Genomic DNA, 25,271 nt, shown 5'->3' with positions numbered 1-25,271 from the left:
GTTTTAGTGAAGTCGAATTACAGGAAGTCCTTGTTGTTCTAGTAAATTTCACTCAATCATCAGTATTTGCAAATAAAATTTCACAACTGAAAACTAATAAACCACTGCCTAAATATATGAGAAAACTCAGCGCGTTCATTGATGAACACGGATCTTTAAGGGTTGGTGGCAGATTGAATAACTCTCTTTTGAATTATGATAAAAAGCACCCATTGCTTTTACCAAGTTCGAGTAGACTAACTGATTTAATTATTGAACATACGCATAAAATGAATTTACATCCTGGATTGCAAACTTTACACTTTCTTCTATTACAAAATTTTTGGATTTTGTCACCGCGTCGCACGATTTCGAAGGTTTTGAGTAAATGCTTTCAATGTTGGCGTCTTAAACCTAGATGTTTACAACCCCCTATGGGGGATCTTCCCGCAACTCGAGTGTCACAAGTGAAACCGTTTTCGGTTATCGCTGTCGATTTTTGTGGCCCGTTCAATATTACATTAGTCAGAATCCGCGGAGCTAGAACATTCAAATATTATTTCCCTAGTTCGGACTTCCATTGTCTACTATATAAAATGAAATCCCTGAAACAAGTAAAATCATTTTATATAGTAGACAATGGAAGTCCGAACTAGTGAAATTCATCACGAAACATTGTCAATCACCTTCAAACAAACATTCAAATATTATATTTGTGTTTTCATTTGCTTTGCTACGAAAGCTGTACATTTAGAAATGATATCGGATATGACAACGGAAGCTTTTTTGGCGGGTTTGCGCCGATTCATGGCGAGACGTGGACGTTGTTCTCATGTATTTAGCGATTGCGGACGGAATTTCGTTGGAGCAAATAAATATATTTTGGAAATAATGAAAAACGTTACTGAAAGTGAGAAAATTATCTGGTCTTTTCATCCTCCAACTGGTAGTCATTTTTCGGGCTGAGTTGAAGCAGGAGTTAAGTCTTTTAAAACTCATCTTGCGAGAGTAATTGGTTCTCAAATCCTCACCTTTGAAGAGTTACATACATTAGTAATTCAAATTGAAGCGTTATTGAACTCTCGACCACTTTACCCGCTAAGTACGGACCCCAACGATCTATCGGTTTTAACTCCGGGGCATTTCTTAACGAAAGAACCCCTAACTTGTCTTCCAGATTATGATTTGAAACATTTGAAATTAAATTGTCTATCTCGATGGCAATTGTTGCAGAGAATGCATGCTGATTTCTGGGCCAGATGGCACCAGGAATATTTAAGTACCTACTCTACAACAAAAAATAATGGACTTCTCCTGATTCTCCATTGAGGGTGGGTGATTTAGTTTTAGTAAAGCAAGATGATATGCCGCCCTTACAGTGGCGTACCGCTAGAGTTTTAAATCTGTATCCTGGCTTGGATGGAGTATCTCGAGTAGCGACAGTCAAAACCAATAGTGGTATTTATAGGAGACCTGTTAACAAGTTGTGTCTTCTTACCACTGCTTAGTTTGTTGAATATAATTCAACAAAAGTGGGGAGAATGTTACAGTTCTCTTTATTGTGTATGTCCTTAAATGTTAAAACCTTGATAATATTATGGTCGAAGCAAATTTCTTTTTTTTTTTATTTTTCAATTGTTTTTGTATTCAAATATTTCGCGCTGATGAAATGACTTCCACGATTCTACACATGCGCGAGATGGAGCAGAAAAGTTAGTCTTGAATTGACCACCTCAAAGGGACGAAGTTGTTTTTCGTTCGTGAATACCCGCTTATTATAATACACGCTTATTATCTACGTTTTGCAAGTTTGAAAGCCTTCCAGAAACTGACGAAGACGCTCCGAACGGTTTCATCAGGTAGGTGGAAGTCTTTCCCGATTTTTAACTTAATTTATTTTTTTGAGTTTAAAATAAAGTCAAGTTTACTATTTTCTGAACCAGCACTTTGCTGTCCATTACCGCAACAACCCTGGTAACGCGAATTATATTTCTCGTTCACACAAAAGGGTTTTTAAAAACTTTTTATTTGAACAAAGTAACAACTAATAACTATGAAATATAAGTACTGGCTATTACAAATCAATTGCATCTATTTATATATAAATTATTGCCGACTTTGCAGATATCAGCAAAATAATTGATGTCGTCTTCGGGTCATCGAACAATATCCTGCTGATGTAAGTGGTTATCGAACGGTAACTTCTCCATCCCCTGGGGAAGTCTTGTAAGGGACGAACAAGACTGAAGATGATGCTTCGTGTTCGGGAACTGGTGGATCATCATTGGATGGTTCTTTCTTCGTTTGCCTTTTCAATCTGTAAATTACGTATAGAATGAAGATGGTGATTGAAATGTAAATGGGAGTCATCCAGAAATGGCTATTATCAGATTGTCTGGTTTCTTCTGGGATGAGTTGTAACCTCTCTTCTTCTAGGGTCAGATGTTGTAGTTTATCCAGGGGAATCTTATCTAATTTCAATGGTTTGAATTTCAGCGAGGAATTGATGTGAGCTGTCTTGATATTTGGTAAAGTGAGGGGTTCGTCTAATATGACACTTTTGGAGTTTATGAAGGCTTCGTTGTTGGTTTTGAATTCACAACCTGGTGGAAGTTTTATCAGATGCACTCCTTCCAGAACCATAACTTTCGTACTGGAACAATGTGTAGATATCTTCGTGGCCTATGGAAATATTCCTATGTAATGGGCTTCTGACATTTCCAGAATCAGTGTTGCGTTCATCGAAACTGGAACGTGTTCACATCTTGCTTCTTCATCTGTTATTTCCAACATCTGGGTAACACAGTCAGGGGATCTGCCAGTATCTTGGAGGAAATTTTCTTCGCAAAGGTAATCCAGGCCAATTCGTTCACAAGGTGAATTTAGGTATTGGTAGAGGTAGGGATGAATACGATTTTATGATCCGTGTGGTAGGCGTCTATTTTGATGACGTCGTAGTATTTATGGATGTCGTCCTCCTGGTTATAGAGTAACTGGTTTTCTGAGTGGTAGGTGAGCAGTGTCCCTACGATCCAACTCAAATTTTCGCTTTTGAGGACGCTGTTATGGACTGTATTGATCCTTGCCAGGAATACTGCCATTTCTAAGTCATTCAGTGTTTGTAAAATAACTTGAAGTATCAGGTTGATTTGATCCAATACGTTTCTGGTTTCCAGATAGTGATTGAAGTCAAAAACGAGTCTATTGAGATCGGTTTCAATTCTCTTGACTTCTATTGAGATGGTATCTTGATTATGTGTTAATAGAGAGATGGTTTCATTGTAGCTTTCCATTATTCTTGTGTTTAAACTGATGTGTTGGTTCACATGACTTATTATGTTCCTTTGGTTGTTTTCTAGGGAAGCAATAGCATTCCCATATTTCCTTGCATCTTCTTCGTCCAAGTTTCCAGAAATTGCTTTGATCACACTTCCTAAGCCATCTATGAGTCCTCTTTTGGGTCTACTGAGAGGATAAAGAGTCTGTAGCTTTTCCTTGGCAGTTTTCAGTTGGTACTTCAGTCTTTCATCAAAATTTTGCAAGTTGAAGAAATAAGGGTCACTTAGTTCGTTACGAATTGCTGTGGAGACGGCATCATATTGGGATTCTATAGCGAATATCTCTTCGTGGATGGGTTGAAGATCGTAGTAGTGGATGAAGTCGTGGGTACTAGTCTTGATCTTTGCTTGTCCCATCTTGAGGGAAAGTAGTCCTGGATTTGTCTTGAGGTTCTGGATTTCGATCTCCTGTCCTCTCGTCAGATGAAGGCTGTAAAGGGACGAAGAATTTAGTTATCTTATTAGGCAAATGTCTTATATTTTTCTTATGGACGTTTGCATTTTCTGTCTCGACAGTTACTGTTTGGTCTTTATGGATGGATTTTGGGAAGAAGGGTGGTAGCAGTTTGTTTCTTTTCACTGTTTTTCTTGTGTACACCTTGGTGCAGGGTTTGTAGGTAATAGGAGTTTCTCTTTTCTTGTTTCTCTTCTCTATGATATTTGTTTTCTGTTTCTGTAAATCTTCGTTGATTTTCCTATATATTTCCTTCGTTTTTTCCCTGTGTTGTTGGACGTAGTTGTTAATCAAGGCTCGTCTTATGTCGATATCGAATGGGTCTTGACTATTGAGATGTCCGTTCAGAATATCCATAGGTTTCTATCTTGTTGCTGAATGGATAGAGTAGTTGTATCCTAGGATGGCATAGAGCATCTGTTCTTTGATATCTCTTTTCTTATGCTTATCTCTCAATATTCTCAAGTGCTCGATCAATGTGGAATGGAATCTTTCGACTATCCCGTTTGACTGAGGGTTTTCTGGAGTGGTATAGTGAATGTTGACTTAATGTGTGTCAACAAATTCTTGGATCAGTCCATTTTTGAATTCCGTTCCATTATCAGTGACGATCATGTGTGGTATTCCATGATGGTTGATGCATACTAAGAGAGCATTGAGAGTGTTGATAGCGTTACATCCCTCTATTGGATACGCCTGGCCATATTTTGAAAATGCATCCACAATCGTCAGGAATTTTTGTCCACTAGCCTGAAAGGTATCCATGTGTATTATTTCAAGAGGCTTCGTTGGGGTGGGTGTCAGCATGAACTTTGGCTTCTCTGGTCTTCGATCATACTTGTTGATTTGACAAGTTTCGCATAAGTTGATAGCTTCTTCGATATCCTTTTTTATATTGGGCCAATAATACAATCTTTTGATCCGAGTTTCCGTTTCGGTGATTCCTCTATGGTTTGTTTTTCCTTCATGATACTGCTTGATTATTTCTTTTTGTCTAGCTGAGCAACTGACATCTTCCAGAAGGCGGTTGCATTTTATGAGATCGAAAGAGGAATTCTTGAATGTCTCTCAAGATTCTGCACATGCTGGGGTAGAGTTCTTCATCTTCGAACATCCAAGCGTATTTCTTTCCCGGGCTGATATATTCTTTGAAAAAGTTAAACACATTTTCGTCCATATTGTCGTTTCCCAACTGAGCATGGTATCTTCTTTTATTCGGGAATATTTCTTCTATCACCGTTCTTGCTGGGTTATAGCTTACTCGTTTGAAGATGACTTGGTTATTGAAGACATTGAGAGGTTTCTCTGATATTGGTATTTCTAATATTGGACTTTCTCTGGCTGTATGGTTGGTGATGCCACTAGTATCTTCGTCTGGGGTAACTTCCGGGTTCAGGTTCACGCATTCCTTGTCTCCTTCGGTTGGGGGTTCATTCTGAATTTCTTGTTCTTGCGGTATGGGGTCCCTATCTTCAGGAAAATGTTGATGAAAGCAATCTTTAAACAGATCGTTGATGATGTCATCTGCAGACTCAGGAACTTCTGATGGAGGATGGTTGAATAGAGATGCCTTGTCGTCGTCGTAGTTTGCTTCATGGAGCTCCTTTGTATGTATCTCCATTCTAGAGAGCGCATCGGCGTTGGTATTGCTTGTGCCTTTTTTGTAGACCACTTCGTAGTCATACTCTTCTAGCTTCAGGCGCCATCGGACCAGTTTTGAATTTGGATCCTTCAAGGAAAAGAGCCACTGGAGGGGACGGTGATCTGACAGAATTTTGAATTTTCTGCCGAAAAGATACGGTCGGAAATATTTGGTGGCCCAAACTATTGCTAGCATTTCCTTTTCGATGGTAGAGTACTTCATTTCAGTTTCGTTCAGGGTCCTGGATGCATAAGCTATTGGCTTGTCTTTTCCTATGGGTCCTTGGGACAGAACGGCTCCTATGGCGAAATTGCTGGCATCTGTGGTCAGATTAAAGAGCTTTGTGAAGTCCGGATACTGAAGTAGTGGTTCATTGGTAAGCAGGTTTTTACAAGTTTGAACACATTTTAGGAATTCTGGCGTATGCTCTATATGGGCATCTTTCTTGAGACAGGAGGTTAACGGTTCGGTAGTCTTGGCGAAGTCCTTGATGAACTTCCTGTAGTACCCTAGGAGTCCTAGGAATCCTCTGATCTCTTTGACAGTTCGAGGTACAGGATAGTCCATGATTGCTTTGACTTTTGCTGGGTTTGGTTTTATCCCATTTGGAGTGACGATGTGTCCTAGAAAGCTGACTTCTTTTTTCAGGAATTCGCACTTGTCTACTTGTATTTTGAAACCAGTTTCTCGTAGACGTTGGAAAACTTTTGTGAGGTTGACCATATGCTCCTGCAGAGATGTAGAGAAGATGATTATGTCATCCATATAAACCAAGCAGATAGTCCCTTGTAGACCCTTTAGGACATTGCCCATAACCCTTTGAAAGGTCGCTGGAGCATTTTTCAGTCCAAACGGCATACGCAGGTACTCGTAGTGTCCGTTTTTGAAGTTGAATGCGGTCTTAGGGATGTCCTCCTCTGCCATCTCTATTTGGTGAAATCCGCTTGCCAAATCCAGGGTAGTGAAATATTGACACCTTCCCAGTTTGTCGAAGATGTCAGAAATGTTCGGAATAGGGTAGCGGTCGTCGATTGTCTTCTCGTTGACTTTGCGGAAATCCATAACGATACGCTATTTTGCTTTTCCATAGGCGTCCAGTTTTTTTGGAACGACCCAAATTGGTGAGGACCAGGGAGATTGGCTAGGTCTGATGATTCCTTGGTCCAATAACGAAGTTATTTAATTCTTGACTTCTTCCTTGTGTACATACGGATATCGGTATGATTTTGTGTAGACTGGGATTTCGTCTCTGGTTTTTATATGGTGTTTGACCTGATTGGTGAATGTGAGTGAGGAATCTGGATGGTGAAAAATATCAGCATATCTTCCGCATAATTTTCTGATATGCATCTCCTCTTCTGGATTCAGGTGGTCTGTTCTGATTAAATCATCCATGTTGTTGATTGGGCCTCTGTTTCCTGATGGAATTATGTCAGCAGAATAGATATGATGCTCTTGAAGATTTATTGGGCTGCTGCGTACTGGTTCGGCTAGAACGATTTGGAGTTTATCTGGACTGAAGTTGACAATTTCCGTCCAGGCTAGATGATCACGGGCATCAGTGAGAGCTTCACGGATGTAAGCGCCTTGCAGTTTCTGTCTTGATATCATGATAGTTCCATTCTTCTCCTTCACCGGTAGTCGTACTTGGGTCACGCTGTCTGGCTCCAATTGAATAGAGTAGAACTGGGTCTTATTGGTTTCGTAGTACTGGATTGGGAGAGAGGAGTATTCGGTTAAAAGGGAGGATTCAGGAAAATTCAGTTCAGCTTTGAGAAATTTCAGGTTGTCGAGTCCAATGAGGCCATCAAAAGTTTTGTGGAATTTGAAGAGGTAGAATTTCAGAATGCCGTTTGAGTTAAACTCAGGAAATATGGGAATTTCTGCACTGTAATCTTGAGAATAGTTTTGGAAAATGGAAGTGACGACGAAGGGATCTTTTTTGATGCAATCCTTGTAATATTGGAAAGCTAATTCAGGATTGAGAAAGAATTTTGTTGATCCGGTGTCAATGAGGAGTTTGAGGGGAGGATTTGCAATGGTTATATAAGAAAGTTCTCTCTTATCGTCGAATTTATGCAGTTCCACTACATTTCTTGGTTTTGTCCAATGGAAAATTTACATCTGGTTCCTGTTGGTCTTCTTGAACCTGGAATTCTTCAGTTGGTTCTTGATTGGGATAGGAGCAGGTTTCTTCAATGTAATAGGGGTTTGCTTCATATCCAAAGTCTTCGTCATATTGCTCAATGTTGAACATGGGAGCTGGATTGAAATTTGGTCTTGCCTGAGGTTGGGTTCTCATGCTCCTCGTTGGTGCTCCATAAGTATTTCTGGTACTGATGCTCATTGGTGTTGGTTCTTGTCCGTTCTGCCTGTTTGGTTGATTCTGTCCAAAACGTGGTGGTTGGACTGAAGGCCACATCTGTCTCTGTTGAGTATTTGGTTGCCAATGTGGTCTGAAGGTCGGTTGTTGAAATTGTGGTTGGAGTCCCATTGCCTGATGAGGTTGTTGTTGTCCGGGTCGTTGAAAGTGTTGCATGGGTTGGTACATCCGCTGTGGTATTGATTGTTGGGCATATTGGTGATTTGCAGTTTTTTGCTGGGTCTGGAGTGGTTTCTTGGGGACTTGTGGGGGTCCAAACGTTCTTTGTAGATAACGGATATTGTTTTCTTCTTGGATGTACTGCATTGCTGTTGCCAAGTCTATTGGTTTCATTGCTCTTATGGTGGATCTCATGGGCTCTCGTAGTCCGGCTAGGAATGTTGTTAGAGCTTGTTGTTGGAAAAAGCTTTTCTTGCTGATCTTTATCGTATCATCGGCGGTGTGTAATTCGATATAGTTTGATATTGTGTTTAAAAGTCCCATGACTTTTTCGTAGAAACGTTGTGGTGTTTCGTTCTGGTCTTGTCGCAGGTTTACCAAATCTCTTGTTAAGGAATTTTCATTCCGTTGGTCGGCGAAGTTTTGGATTAGAGTTCCTTTGATGCTGTTCCAGTCACTACAACCATAAACTGAGATGACGTCTTTGACTCTGCCTCGTAGCTTGTTGAGTAGTCCTTGTATCAATATATAGTTCTGAAAACAACCGGGGTCTTCAGTATTCCAATATTCGTTCAGAATCATTGTTGATACGTTGATGAACTGGTATAATTCATTTGGGCTTCCATCGTATTCGGGTACAATCCAAAAATTATTCAGATCGAATTGTTTTGCCATGTTGATGGGATTTAAAGGTTGGTCAATTGTTTGAGGAATAATGGATGGGCGAGAATTGGTACTTGAAGGTAAATTTGGTAAAACTAAGGTAGGGGGACGTAAAATAGTATTTGCAATTGACGAAGTTGAGTTCATTTGTGCTTACAGGATGACGATGATGGCTCGTTGCATATTCTGTCACCAAAAACTTATTTCTATGTAGATATTCCTTGACGGACGATAGTGAAGAGGTATTCTTGTCTACGGCCGGAATTCTTCCTGGAGTACTTGCTTCTCGGTGGAACTTGGTTCGGGAGAATAGTGGATAAACGTTTAAGAACGACGAGGATCTTCTAAGGACTCTTCCACTATCCTACTGACTGCGCCAATTATATTTCTCATTCACACAAAAGGGTTTTTAAAAACTTTATTTGAACAGAGTAACAACTAATAACTATGAAATATAAGTACTGGCTATTACAAATCAATTGCACCTATTTATATATAAATTATTGCCGACTTTGCAGATATCAGCAAAATAATTGATGTCGTCTTCGGGTCATCGAACAATATCCTGCTGATGTAAGGGGTTATCGAACTGTAACTCGCGCCTGAATTCACTTCAGTAGAAACTTGTAACCCCCACGTAGAAATAAGAAAATCTAGTAGACCTAGGAGGGCGCTGAGTAAATTCAATTGTTAGATTGTTGGGATATGTTTATTATTCAAGCAAGGGAGGGGTGTAATGTATTAACGTTCACAATTCGAACCTCCCGACAATAGTCAAATATGTATGCGCGGCACATAGCCGAAGGGAAGGTTACGATAAGGACAGTATGAGACGCGTGGCCCTTGAGGAATGACGACAAGGTACAATATGTATAGAGAGTGTGAAGTTGTTACGGTATCGTTCGTATATGTAACCGGCGTAAGCTGTTGAATGTCAAGTATTGTGCAATAAACGAATCAATCTGGACTCAACGTTATTTACATCTTCCCACAAACATTACAGATGCCACTGCTGATATGCGTTTAAGTTTAAGTAACACTGAACCACGGATTCAGAATTTAGTAAAGAGTATGCAATCACAAAAATTGCATTAATTCATAAAGCAATTTTTGTTACAGTTACAGATTTTACCTAAAGATCAAAGGGCATTAAATAATATGCGTATTTTATTTATAGATGAATAGAACAACCATTCCATTTATTTACTGTACTGTATATATTCGTAGTTATCGTAAGGTACTTTATATTAACTATAAACTAATTAACCAACTTGGTGGTCCATGACTTGACAGAAATTTTGTCAAATTGTCCCGCATGACCATAAGGTTAAAAACCACTGCTCTAAAGGTATCAGTATTTTGGGATGCGCATGGTGTAATATTTATCGATCATATTGAAAAGGGAAGAACCATTAATAGCGACTATTACAGAGTGTTATTGGAGTGTTTGAAGGACGAAGGGAAAATTGTATGAATTGGACTTCTAATTTCTTTCGCATCCAACGTATTCTTTAGATCTAATTCTTCTCCTCAGACCTCAAAAAGAATGCTAGTTGGTAAAAAATTTAGCGCCGATGAAGAGGTAATCATCGAAACTGAAACCTATTTTGAGGCTAAAAACAAATACTACTATGAAAATGGTATCGAAAAAATGTATTACCCCTATAATCCCTGTTGGAAATGATTGTAAAAAAATAATATGGATAGACAAATCAAAGTTTACCAACAATGGTTGGTTTAACAGAAACATCCATTGTAGGAGGAATAATATCAATGAACACTTACACAGAGAACCCAATGTTACAGTTTGATTTTTAACATGTCGAAAATTAATGATTTTTGATTATCCATACATGGTAGGTAATTTTTCCCAATTTACGGAAAAAAATATGTGGACCAAATTTATTAGCTTTGATTCAATTGGGTATCAGGTGGATAATTAAATATATTTAAATTCGGTGACCTCTTTTATTCCGTTTATTCGTATACAGGTGAAACTTACTTTTCAGATGTTTTCTCAAAAAGCATTAACAAGAAATCATGAACAAAGTTTTATATATACTATAATTCCAAAATAGTAGGCATTGAATTCTCAGAAATGACTGACGTTTTTGCCTTAATCTGTCTCTTGCAGTGGCGTACGGAAATTATACTGAACAGATGATGAAAAATGATGATAAAATATATAGAAACACAACCTTGACAACAATGTTTTCGTTTTAATGCAATAATATTTCTGAAAATTTAGTGCATACTGTTATGGAATTGTACTATAGTACGATTTCGTTGACATGATTTTTTATTGAATATATACAAGGTGAAAAAAATATTGGTGGTAAATATCTTTCATAATATACAAGGTGATCGTAAAATGAGGTTTCGGTGATACAATTTCTTTTCAATATAAACAGGGTGATTATGTATTTTGTGGGTTCCTTTTTCAATATTATCATCAGTGGTAACTGCGCTAGTGTTTTCGAATATTTCGAAAATTAATTTATTTTGTCAGATTGTGTAAATCCAAACGACACTATGAGTATCAATCCAAATAGACTTTTAGGTGATGAGCTGACTTACGAACTTTACGTTAGGGGGTACCGATGTGTATTACTGTTGCAGAATAACGGGCTATGCTACGCGAAGCCTATAAAGTGGAAAAACATGCCGGAATGAAACATTCAGGATTTCTCTTTGAGCCAAAGGTAGAACCAAAAATTCTTACTACAAAATTGAATGATCTGGCGAAGGATTTTCTCATGATCGATTATAGGAATCGTAAAAATGAATTCCGTCGGTTACGTTCCAGACTCTTACATTTGTCAGCAAGATTGATCGATTTTCGCGTCAGGAAGTTTATGGGAAAATCGCAAGTCTCACTGAAATGGCTTGATGTGCAAAATAGATTAGTGAGGTTGTGTCCTTCATTCAGGGGTGAATGATGCGATCCCTGACGATATACAAGATGTTGATATACTACCCATAGCAATTTGAACTATTTTGAGTTGATTTTGAGAGACAAATACTTCCAGCCATACCAAACGATCGAAGATAATTCTGTGAAACAACCACAATCAAAGGAATAGGATAATATTTCGAAATTGGCAGCAGCTGGTGCAATGTCATAAGACTCTACATATATGAGTCTAATGATGTACAATACATAGGACCCAAGATCGAGATGGAATTGAAGTATAACGGTCGAACGAGTGTAACTGATTTCTTGGAGCGTGTAGAAGAGCTGCATGTTTCCCGAGGTATCACCAAGAAAGGGTTGCTTCGTTCTGCTTCAGAATTCTTCCAAGATGAGGCTCTAAGATGGTATCGAAAAACTCAGTCACGGATCTGGGATGAGTTGGTGTGCCAATTGAAGGATGACACGCCCATATGACTACGAATATCGTTTCTGGAAGGAAATTCGTCGAAGGACTCAAGAATCCTAACGGTCATTACTTCAATGAAAAACTTTTCCGTTATCCGAACCTGCGGATGATCTTCCAACGTGCGGACACCTTGGAATATTAGAAACTTTTTTGGGAATCAAATCAAAATATTACTGGCCAAAAATGAGGCAGAATATGCTGGTACATCAGACGATGCGAGGTTTGTTTCAGGACTAAGCCTGAGCAGAAGTCTTTTTGCGCCTTCTATCACCCGACCTTGACAGATTCTCAATATGAATCTCATAAGACCCCTGCCACGATCAAAATTCAGTAGAGCGGTGTCATCGAGTGATAAAAACGATTTTACCCTCATACGTATCCAAGGACCACCGACAATGGGACAACGTCTTCCCCAAGTGGGCTGTGCCATCAGCACTGCAAGAAATGGGGTGACGAAAGTCACGCAAGATTTTGCATGGTTGGTGGTGAAATTAAACTTTGTGGGGAATATGCCCAACCTAAAACCAAGCAGCAGACTGGTCTACTAACTGATACTGAGATTCGCCCGGAAGCGACAAGTTAAATGTGTAGTGATATATCCATTCGACTACGGAAGGCCTGTGACACCGTACGTCACCGATATAGTTAACGCCATCAGGATGTTACGTTTCAAATGAACCAAAAGGTCTGGAAGCGTAATCAGTAGATGACTTAACCTGTACCTAAACCTCCTCCCTACACTTGTCCTTGAATGACGTCGAATATGAATGACGTCACATGGCCTTTACCTTGAATGACGTCACATGACCTCGACCTTGAATGACGTCACATTACCTTGAGTAACGACCTTGACCCCCCCCCAAATCAACCCCCAACCCCGTGAAAACCCCAAACCCCCGAAAAAACTAATCTCCTCACCCTCGAAATACCCACCCCACCCAACACCAACCCCACCTCCAAACCCCGCCCTACCATTCTACCTTGACCTTGAATGAAGTCACGCGACCGTGATCAGTATGTTACCTTGAAATAACTTTTATGACATCACGTGATCTTTAGCTGCGGCCTTGAAAATTGAGTTCGACTTTGGCGAACGACTTTATCTTTGACAGTATGTATCGCAGTGTTGCTTTCGACACTTTTTCAGCGAGGTGTGTGATGTACTCAATTCGGGACACTCATGCTTTTCATAGTTGTACCAGTTGTCGAGCAGTTTCACTCGTATGTACATGAATGATTTGGATCGTGGTTGATGGTACATGGAATATCTATGTACCCAAGTTCGAGTGTTTTTTCTTATAGGTTAATCTATGTATGCAATCCTTTCTTAGGTCACGCGTTCACATATATACCCTTCAATATTTTCCAAAATCATAACAACAACAAGGTTTTTTCAAGTATAGAATGTGTGCACCGGGCGACCCATTGAGAGTTGTTTCAATACCATTGTGATGTTATAAGGATGGAATCCATTTGTCTAGAACTCATGAATGACTTGAATGTAAGGTGTTGAGAGTGTGTTCAGATAGTGTTGCGAGTTGAAAACTTGGAAGTTTGAAGCCGAAAATATAAGCGTGGTGTACTCGATTCGAAGCACTCATATTTCGTAGTTGTAGAAATTGTCGATAGCGGCGGCTGTGGAGACTTTACTCGACTTTACAAATGCTCATGGTATACTCAAGGTTGAATGATTCATTTTTTCAAATAGGTTATTTCGTGTATGCAATTCTTTCCTTAGGTCGTGCTTTCACACATACTCTTGAATATTGCCACTACACTGTCTTGACCATGAAACCCCTTTCCTACTTTCCGCCTATGACTTAGCCTTGAAATGCATGTGACGTCACATGATCTTAAGTTACATCATTACTATAAAATAATCCTTTTAACTATCCGCCTATGATTTGACTTCGAAAGCCACAAAGATTCGATAACCTTGGGTCACATGGCACATAACTTCGACATATGGCATATGGCTTGGACGTGTTTGCAGTTTCAGCTCACGCATGCTGGTAACTTGAATTTGCAGAATGTATAGGCCTGAAGATACCAATATTATATATTTAGGTCAAACATACAGTCAAATATTAAAAAAATTGATACGTGGCAATTGTAATATGATTTTTTATTCATACAAGAACTCAATCTCCATCACATATATCCCAATCATGTAGCTCCAGATTTTACTTTTGATGAATTTGAAGAGAATTGCGGAGATAGTTGGAAGGGTTAGAACAAATAATTTTTTGAAGGGTAAGCACTTGAATTTATTTATAGGCCATCGTTGAGTATTTCTGTATCGAAAATAAATAAAAACTAAATCCTTTTTTTTAATTCAATGAATTTCATCATGATTCGTGATTCACAACCTTCCATTTTGAAAAATACTCAAGAATGTCCTATAAATAACTATACAATTTCCTACCCTTCAAAAAAGGTTTTGTTTCACTACATGTAAGCCTTCATATTTTTTCAGAAGTATTCAGAGTTCTACAGAAGTCTTCAGAATTCTTCAGAAATCTTCAGATGGTTATAAGTAGGGTATTTTAGCAGTCAGATTTGTTTTGCATTAGCTACTACAGTGGTGGACTTTGAATATTTCGAAGAGCTGAATCGTGTGAAATGACTACGAAACAAATTATAAGATTATTCTCAGAACAAATGAAGTGACTCTCTTTGAATGAACACTACATATAGGACGCTCCTATCAAATGGCTTCATCACTTGAAGCGGCATTGATAATAGGATATTCACTCTAAACATAACACAATTCAAATAAAATATAAGAAATAATTCACTTTAGAGTTCAATGATATTCCCTCAAATAATTTATCAGATTTCAATCGGCATTTAAATGTACTGCAAAATAATTAACTTTTCTGATACAAGAAAGTGTATTCACTTGGAATAATATACTTTAGTTTCCGCATTCAAAAATTATCAAGATGATTTTCTTTAAACAGTATTCCTTCAAAATATATGTAAGCTCGAAATAACTCTCTTTCAAAATAACAAGCGAGCTTGGATAGGATTTAAATTATCATACAAATTCAAAAATTCACTCTTCAATATGAAGACACAAACACCATAAATCTCGACTATTGTTTGTATTATTCATATTATTACTAGCATTAGATGCGACTGATTGCGTCCGAACCTAACGCCTATGGACTCTTACCTCTGGGGAAGGTTGAAAGATCTTATTTTCAAATTGTCGAAATATTCTAGACCATCGTCATGTTTATTACTGACAATGATTGTAAAAAATCAACATTTGATATATAATGAATCTTTTTTATGTCGACCATGTATCAAATTCATGAGAAATATTCTTTAAATGAACAAATATTCATGGAGTTCATAAAAATGTATTAACAAAAACATGATACTCAAACCTACAAGATTAGATATGTGCATAGAGGAGCTGTAGTATATATAGCATAACTTGAAAATTTTTGATTACAAAACATCAAAATTGCCGTTTATTTTGTGTTGAAAAAATTACGGATTCATTCATTCAAAGACTGTTCATTTAAAGATTGTTGAAAATAAATAATAAATTAATAATACTTTCTAAATATAGGCAACTTGTTTATTGTGATTTTGAAGTTCTCTACTTGGTACGTTGTGTATTTAGTTGGTATGAAAAAAAAATTCAGTAAAACATAACTTACCTAATTGGTAAAATGATATGGATAGCATAAATCAGTTCATAGTACCGATGAAAGATACGTTACTGTTTTTCATGAATCTATTCATATGAATAGTAAAATAAATTAATTAAATACAAAAACACATTACTTGAAAAAAGCATAATTATATTTGTGATGTCAATGAAATCCACGTTACTGCTTTTCATGAATCAATTTCATTTGAACAGTGGATTCAATTAATGAAATACATGAATTATAACGTCAGTAGCTTAAATGAGTGTATAGTAATAATGTAAGCTAAGATAGTTTTTATGAACTCATCAATTTGGAAAATGAATTATCCCCATAAAATTGATAAATACTCTAAGTTGAATGTATAATCATAAATATCAATTCAGTAAAGATGGTTCTTTCCACCCGTAAAACCTGTTTAGCACGGTTCGCTCTTCCTTTTCCCAATAAAGAAAGATTCTGATATCTATTGATGTTCACTGGACAAATAAGCATCAATTGATTTATACTCTCAATGAACGTTTTAAATATATGAAACTCACCGGTTTTTGGTTGTGTGTTGTCTTCGAGTTGATTGATACAGTTTTCATTATTATCATTATGTTTTTTGGTGTAGTTTCAGTAAGTTACTGTATACATATACAGCTGAGATTATCAATGTCAGTTTTCTTATTCATACAATCAGAAGACTTATTAATTATCAAGAATTTCATGAGATTTGTATTGTAAGGTATTGCACAAATGACATCGTCAACGTATTTCTTTGAAAAAGAAATTTCAAAACTCAGTTTAGGAAGTATGTTTTCAAAAAGATCGCCCATTAAATATTGAATCTTGAAATTAAAGTCACACATAATGATTTGAAAAATTTAGACAAACTTTCGGATAAACAAACGAAATTTGAAACAGAATCAATTCCCTTTAATATTTGGCTAGAATTAAAAAAAAACAAATTGTCAAATACGAATCTGATTAATTCGGCTAATAAAATTTTCAATGACATATAAAAGAAAAATATCGATAAACTTAGTATACTCAAATATAATTCAAAATCAGATATTAAAACTGAAGAAAATTGGATACAAAATTTATCAGATATCATTATATCAGAAGATATAAACATTTTCTCGCCTTAGGTTTCAATTTCAGCTCACCATCAACTACCAAAGAGGTGAATATACCAAATTTACTCTCAGATATTGAAAACCTGATAACTGAGTTTTGTGATAGCAGAAAAAATATTTTCAGAGCAAGAATAACAAATAATGTTACTAACTTTTTCCAGAAACCTCATGATAATAAAAAATATCTTAATTTCCTATTTAAAAAAACGAAAAAAAATTTAAAAAATCATCCAGAATTGATACTTACAAGATCTGATAAAGGCAACGTGACAGTGATTATGAAAAAATCTGATTATACTGAGAAATCTCTTGAGATTATTAATGATAGTGATTCTTATGTTATGTTAAACTTAATAGAGATCCTGTTTCAACAATACAACAAAAGGCAAATAAAATCATTACAGATTTGAAAAAATTTAAAAGCATATGAGAAGATGAAGCAAAAATGTATATTATTTATTATTCTATATCACTCAAATATTATGGACTCCCTAAAATACATAAACCTGATATGAAATTGGGACCCATTATTTCTTCCATTGAAGTTCCAAATAGCAAAATTGCCTAAATGGTCACTAAAATTCTCACTGATGCTTATAAATATGAAAAAATGTTCAATAAACCAAAAAAAAATTGAAATAATTGATTTTATCTTCAACTCAAGTTTTTTATCTTTCGAAGATAAATACTATAAATGAATTCTTGGTACACCAATGGGAGCTACTATTCTCCTATTATAGCTCAATACATAATGGATGATCTTTTTGTAAACTTACTTCCCAACTGAGTTTTGAAATTCCTTTTTTAAAGAAATACGTTGACGATATCATCTGTATAATACCTCATGACAAATCTAATGAAATTCTTGATGTTCTCAATAGATATAATAAAAAATTACAATTCACTATCGAAATAAAAAATAATCAGACCTTTCATTTTCTTGATACAAGATTTATCCGTAAAACTAATAATTCCTTGCTCACTGATTGGTATGTCAAACATACTAATTCAGGAAGATATAGTGATTACCATTCTTTTCATAAAAAATCAGTTGAAATCAATTCAATACTCTGTTTGAAAAAAAAAGAATAGAAAAATTAGTACATCCTTCCCTCAAGCAAAAAAATCTTAGACTTCTTAGAGACAAATTCCGATGTAATCAACAGAAATTCATGTAATAATAGCTCACCTGTCAATGTTTCTTATAAACATATACCTAATCTTGGAAATTTATCTTCAAATATCATAAAACTTTTTCATAATGAAGAAAATATCAAAATATGCCAAAAAAAAAATATTGAAACTAATAAAGAATTTGAATACTAAATTGAAAGATAAAACGGATGCTACAAAAAATGCAAATGTAATTTATAATATTCCTAATGAAAAAAAGAGAATTGAAACTTCATATGTTTTTTACCACTTTTATTTGTAATTAACGTTACTGCAGTTTCAAACTCATACATTAAATGTATACATTGAATGTATGAGTTTGAAAACGTTTACATTAAATGTATAAGTTTGAAAATGTCCTTATAGGACGAAACTGCAGTAACGTTAGTTACAAATAAAAGTGGTAAAAACATAGAAAGTTTCATTATGATCTCCTCCTACCACGTAGTAACAGCTACATCCATCAATTTATAATAATAATAATAATAATAATAATAATAGAGAATGGCTGGACGGAGAGCAGCCGATTCCGGATTGGTTTGTCGAGGGGCGGACCGTTCTTATCCCCAAAAGCGGAGATTTGTCGAATCCTAAGAATTACAGACCGATAACATTTGAATTTGAATTTGAATTTGTGTTATAAGTTGTTCACAAGCATCTTATACACACGAATATTCACCGCAGTTGACCGAGTGTTCTAACGGATATATGAGCAGAGAGGGTCGAAGAGAGGAGTCGCTGGATGTAAAGAGAACCTGCTTATCGATAGATGTGTAACGCAGGACTCGATACAATATAAGCGTAACCTCTATATGGGCTGGATCAATTACCGTAAGGCATTTGATATAATTTCGCAAGGCTCATCTTGCATTTGCTCAGATGCCTTGCGGTACCCGACAAAATAGTGAGATGCATTGAACAACTGATGCCACTTTGGCGAACTCGCTTTACCATAACATCTGGTCAAGCAAAAGTTCAAACAGGGTCACTTTCAGAAGGGAGGTATTTTCCCTTCCCTTCTGCATCTCACTATTGCCATTATCCGTTGCGCTCAGAAACACTCGAGGGTATAACTGTGGCACCCCCCGGAAACCAGAGGCACAAGGTCACCCATTTGTTTTATATGGATGATCTTAAACTTTATGCCTCTGGAGAGAAGGATCCCCATCAGACCTTGAGGGTGGTGGAAGAGTACACGCATGCTATCGGGATGAAATTCGGGATAGACAAATGTGCAATGGTCCATCTCAAAAGAGGACGATGCGGAGACTACGGAGAGGATGTTCAGCTCGTAGATGGAAGCATCTTACACCATCTGGATGCCGGAAAGACGTATACTCACCTCGGGGTGGAACAACGCCACTCACAAGAGGTAACAGCAGTGAAAAATTATCTCCGCGGCAAGTATCAGCACAAACTTCGACAGATCTGGTCATCGGAACTGTCGGGGAAGAACAAAGTTGCTGCAACAAATATGCTTGCCATTCCAATCTTACTCTGCTCGTTTGGAGTAGTCAAGTGGACTCGGGAGGAGCTGTATCAACTCGACTTAAAGACCCGAAAAATGATGGATCTCAATAGGAGTTTGCATCCCAAATCGTCCGTTCCACGGTTGTACTTCCCCCGATAACAGGGAGGCCGTGGACTTTTGAGTTTGGAGTGTCTTCATGACAGAATGGTGCTGGATACAGCCTGTAAAGTCGTCAGGAGTTCGGATCCCCTTCTCTGCATGGTCCGTGACCATGAGAGAGCAGGAATTGGAGACTACGGAGAGGATGTTCAGCTCGTAGATGGAAGCTTCTTACACCATCTGGATGCCGGAAAGACGTATACTCACCTCGGGGTGGAACAACGCCACTCACAAGAGGTAACAGCAGTGAAAAATTATCTCCGCGGCAAGTATCAGCACAAACTTCGACAGATCTGGTCATCGGAACTGTCGGGGAAGAACAAAGTTGCTGCAACAATTATGCTTGCCATTCCAATCTTACTCTGCTCGTTTGGAGTAGTCAAGTGGACTCGGGAGGAGCTGTATCAACTCGACGTAAAGACCCGAAAAATGATGGATCTCAATAGGAGTTTGCATCCCAAATCGTCCGTTCCACGGTTGTACTTCCCCCGATAACAGGGAGGCCGTGGACTTTTGAGTTTGGAGTGTCTTCATGACAAAATGGTGCTGGATACAGCCTGTAAAGTCGTCAGGAGTTCGGATCCCATTCTCTGCATGGTCCGTGACCATGAGAGAGCAGGAATTGGAGCATTTCTCTTTAGGGCATCTGCCCGAGCAGCTGATGAACTCGGTATAGTTTTCGACACTGAACGAGGTGACCACAACTCTGTCACCGAGTTGGAACCTGTTCAGTAAAAAACTCATATAAAAGCCGCAGAGATCTCCTTACTTCTGCGGAAACACAAGGACAAGCCAATGCATGGGGTCTTCTTCAATAACATTGGAGACCTTGGGTTATCAAAGCGCCTGACCTTCGCTTTTCTCAGGTCGAGTGGGCTGAAGTCGGAGACTGAGGTTCATCATGGCTTGCCAGGATGGTGTCTTCAACACCTTAGTCTACCGCAGTCGCGTGATGGGTATAGAGGTTCCTGACACAAGGTGCAGGGCCTGCCGCGAGGCACCCGAGCCCCTAATGCACTTGCTATCAGCATGTCCAGCATATGCGGTCTCGGCCTATATCCATCGACATAACGCGGCCCTAAGAGTGCTATACTACCATCAACGGCACTCTTACGGTATTGACGGGCACCGGTGTTGCCCTACGCTCCGGGGGATATTGAATCCGTTGTGGAATGAATTCATTATTACGGTTACAGTACATATTAAAAAAATCCTGGAAGACGTCAAATGTCACCCATACCTTCAACCCCCTTCGAATGATAGGTACAATCCCCAATTTTTTGATGTTATCGCTTTTAAGTTCATTGCAACAATTAAGATAAAATAAATTTAAATTATGTGGTTACCGAAATTCGATAAAATACACTCAAAATCTAAATGTAATGCAACACGTAATTGAATGTAGAATACGAAAAAGAATTATGGATGTTAACGTAGTTAACCGCAAACGTCTTGGCAACATCCTAATCCCAAATAAAACTATCTTCTAACATTATTCAACTTATCAGGCATGACTGACCTAATCGCAAAATCGTCTTCCATGAGCTCCTAAGTAGGTATCAGTTCATAGGGATGCATTTTATTTTCTTTTAATATGTTTACTATCGATATATGGCTAACATTGAATGTAGTGGATGCCTGTCTACTCGATATACAGAGTGGTCCAACGAAAAGTATGCACCTTGCTTTTCTCCTTTTTTGTAACTTAACGCAAAAATGCTCGGACAGGTCAATTTTGCTTTTGAGGGGGACACATTTCAGATGTATTTTTCTACCTGTGCCTTCAACCCCCTAGCGAGGGTTAGTAATAACCATAAAATTTTAAATGGAAAGTGGAGTCGAGTAATATATCATTTGAAAGGGCACAAAATTATCTTTCCAATGATACCTAATTTGTTGTATTTCACTCAAACATGTAGGTATTATGAAGAAAAACAACTACAACCCAGTACTTTGAAATGTGTAATTGACTTAGTAGAATCCTACTTCAGCAAGTGCTGAAAATGTGACCCATTTGCTTCCATACAATAATACAGATTTTGTTCAAATCTATTCCTAACATTCTGTAGCATATCAGGTGTTATACTTCTGCACTCTGCTGTAATTCGTATTTATTTTTCAAGTATCCCCAAAGGAAAAAGTCTAAAAGGCGATAAATCAGGTGACCTGGCAGGCTATTCCAATCCATCGTCCAGGTCATCTAAAAACTCTCTTACCGGAGCAACATAGTGAGGAACATCTTGCTGGAAATGAAGCCGATCTCATTATGATTTTGGTCATTTTCTATTATTTCTGTTATGAGAGGATCAATTGTATCTTCAAGCATGTTCAGGTAGACCTCACCAGTTAAATTCTAAGGAATAAAAAGTGGCCCTACGATATGACTACCTAATATGCCACACCAGACATTGATTTTTTGAGGGTACTGGGTATGGACCTCTCGGAATAAGTGTGGGTTACTGTCATCCCAGTAACGGCAATTATGCCTATTCACAGCTCCATTAAAAAAAATGTACTCTCATCGGAAAAGCACGTGTTGAATGATAGGTGCGGATCATCAATTAGTAGCTGGCTCAGTTGTTCACAAAATTGCAGCCTTCATTGAGTTCCTGTACTAATTTAATTTTGTACGGATGAAATTTATAGGCTTTTAATATCCGTATTATGGACGAACGGGAGACACCTGAGGCTGCAGCAAGCTGGCGGGTACTTTGAGTATGATCCAATTCAACATCCCAAAACAGCGACTTTCACTGATTCATTTCTGATCGGTTTCCGTGGCTGGTGTTTCACATTACAGACTAACTTGGCAACGTACGAATCATTCACATTTTTCTCGGGATGACTGTTATTAAAGAGGCGAGCAGTAAGTCTAGCACAATTATTATGTTGATAATAAAGTTTAACAATTTCAACTCGTTCAGGAATGGAATAAACCATTTTCACAGTAAAGTTGAAATCATTTCAAAAGCAACCGAACTGAATCAATGAACGTTTGTCTAAATTCTTTTTGTACACTTATCTGCTGTTGTTATTTGAACAAAAAAACGCACGAGAGAAATTCAGGAATGTAGTAGTGATAAAAATGCCGTTTTTTCCGCATTTTCATTAACACCAAAAATATCGAGTAAATGTTCTTGCTTTTTTTATAACTATTCAAGTAAATACAACAAATTAGGTATCATTGGAAAGAGAATTTTGTGCCCTTTCAAATAATATATCACTCGACCCCACTTCTCATTTAAAATTTTAGGGTTGTTACTCACCCTCGCTAGGTGGTTGAAGGCACAGGTAGAAAAATACATCTAAAATGTGTCCCCCTCAAAAGCAAAATTGACCTGTCCGAGCATTTTTGCGTTAAGTTACAAAAAAGGAGAAAAGCAAGGTGCATACTTTTCGTTGGACCACTCGATATGTGGGTTTTCCTCAAACTCAAGCATCACATAGGTATAATTTGAGTTCATCACTCATTGCACTGGCAGCTGTTTTTTTTATCTGCCCCACATGACCAAACTCGCGAAACTGCTTCTCTATTTTGCTTATCATTCCTTGAAATATGGACGTTAAATTAGAAAATTTCTTATCAAATAGGCGAGCTACTTCCTGTTGTGTTCGGGTTTTATGTCAATAACCAATCATTTGTAAAACTGTTATTTTATGCATTTTCTTTAATCTAACCGTTTACTTGAAGTAAACGAACTTTAGTCTTAAATTAAAATACTGACAAATAATGTTGTAACATACAAAACAATTCGACAAGGCGTTTAAAACTAACGTTGCCTCGGAAATTATTCACAGGTTTTTGAAGAATACCATCTAAAAATTTCACTGCTATGGTTTTTGCTTACTTTCTCATTATCAATAATTTTTGAGTATATTGCAATAAGTTGTGGGTGCATTTTGTCGAAGTTCGGTAACCACATGTTTTCAATTTATTTTATATTGATTGTTGCAATGAACTAGAAAGCGGTAACATTTTTGAATAAAGAATGAAAACGCCTTTCAAACGATATTTCACAAGCCTATACTTCCCATTTGAAAAATTGGGGGTTGTACCTGTCATTCGACGGGGTTTGAAGATAGGGGAAGCATCTTTCCGTTTAAGTATGTCAAATTATAATTTAAATATAACGTGTTTCGGGATTCTTCATAAATATATACAGTAAGTCCGGCCGTACACGTACCACATATTTGCAGTTGAGGCAACCACAACATTGTGGTCACGTTGACTGCACTTCGCGGTTGACCCAACCACATTTTTGTGGTCGACTTGCGGTCATAGAAACCGCACCGAAATAATGAATTTATTCCATTTGGCTTTTACACACTATATCGATTCATATACAGAAAATGAATACTTGAGTATTGAAAATTAATTCAATAAGTAGTGTAATAAGGTTAAAAATGTTTGCTAACATATGTAATAAAGACGATAATATTTTTGTTTCAGAAATTATTATTCTTCTATATTTTGAATGAAAATTTTTGAATCAATAAAATTTCAAATATCGAAAGAAATTGAGAACTCACCTACTCAGTAGGTCAGTATATACAGATTAATTATTTGAAAACTTGTAAATACTTGTAATAACACAAAACAAGTTTCAATTAGTAGTGTTGGCGAAAAAGATGATTCATTAGGTGATACTTTGACAGATGAAAATTCTACATCACAACTTCAAAATTCAAATGACATGGACCAAGATACGTCAGACTTTTATGATGACTTCATACAATATGTAGAAAATCAACAGAAGCAGAAGTGGCTGATTATTAATGATATTTTGAATAACGCTGAATCTCAAGAGGATTCTGAAGAAGAAAGGGTCCTTGATTATAACGATTTTTAGTACTAAACATTGTTCTTCACCTAAAAAATATTAAAAAGTAAAATTGAGGCATTTGGTTAAGAATTATTGAAATTTTTGGCATTCTACTACTCCAACTTGATACAAAAAAATGTGGGGAATCTTCCAAAACAAAGGACGAAGAAAGCAATCAATTAAAAAAAATCACTCTATACAAAGACGTATAGATCCGAAAAATATAATCCCCTGTAATTTAATTATTGACATTTTTCGTTCTTTTTATGTAAAAAAAAAATTCCGTATTTTTTTACACAAAAACCATGTGTCACAAGAAGTAACAAATTGTTGTTTTTGTTTTTTTGGTAGCATTCAAAAAATATGAATTGTAAAAATTAATTTGTTCAAAACAAATTGTTTATTAAATAAATATGAATAAAAAACACAACAGTTTTTTTTCAGAATATCAAAAAAAAATTGAAATTATGAATAAAAAAAATCATTCCTCAATATTTATATTTAGTAGCAAAAAAATTGTCAACCAACAGATGCGTTTTTAAGCAATATTTTTTTTTGTGATATGATTTTGTTTTTAAAAATCATAATATTCATCACTGATAAAAATCCCCCAAAAAAAGTTCAAGTATCTCATAAACAATACATTTGTTTGTAATAATTTTTCAAACAAATAGAGCTAATAGTTGCGTGAAAACCATTTTTATGTAACTCTCAATAATGAGAATATAACTAAATTTGAATATAAAGAAAATTTTTTCATTCCTTCAATTGAATTTTGCACTTTTTACTGTCTTTGATTATTAATAACAAAGTGAAAAAGGCTTTCAAGAAAAGTTTCAAGAAATAAAAAAAAATGAG

General features: G+C 36.8%; 2 protein-coding genes across 2 annotated transcripts in view; both read right to left on the bottom strand.

The window, feature by feature from the left end:
• LOC111511015 (intermembrane lipid transfer protein Vps13) overlaps positions 1–25,271 on the bottom strand; it is a 1,108,316-nt gene that overhangs the window by 194,045 nt on the left and 889,000 nt on the right.
• LOC141480409 (uncharacterized) lies at positions 1,988–9,762 on the bottom strand. Its single transcript, XM_074170351.1, has 2 exons — positions 8,776–9,762; positions 1,988–3,747 (listed from the first exon to the last, which is right to left on the bottom strand). The coding sequence occupies exons 1-2, from the start codon at positions 8,799–8,801 to the stop codon at positions 2,862–2,864; spliced, it is 912 nt and encodes a 303-aa protein (XP_074026452.1). The 5' UTR covers positions 8,802–9,762; the 3' UTR covers positions 1,988–2,861.

Source organism: Leptinotarsa decemlineata, unplaced genomic scaffold (assembly GCF_025532065.1).
Source record: "Leptinotarsa decemlineata unplaced genomic scaffold, Ldec_3_MD MMD2_P_RNA_scaffold_8, whole genome shotgun sequence".
In the NCBI taxonomy this organism is placed as follows: Eukaryota; Metazoa; Arthropoda; class Insecta; order Coleoptera; family Chrysomelidae; genus Leptinotarsa; species Leptinotarsa decemlineata.
The sequence above is the reverse complement of the archived record's forward strand: the minus strand, read 5'-3'. Positions and strand labels throughout refer to the sequence as shown.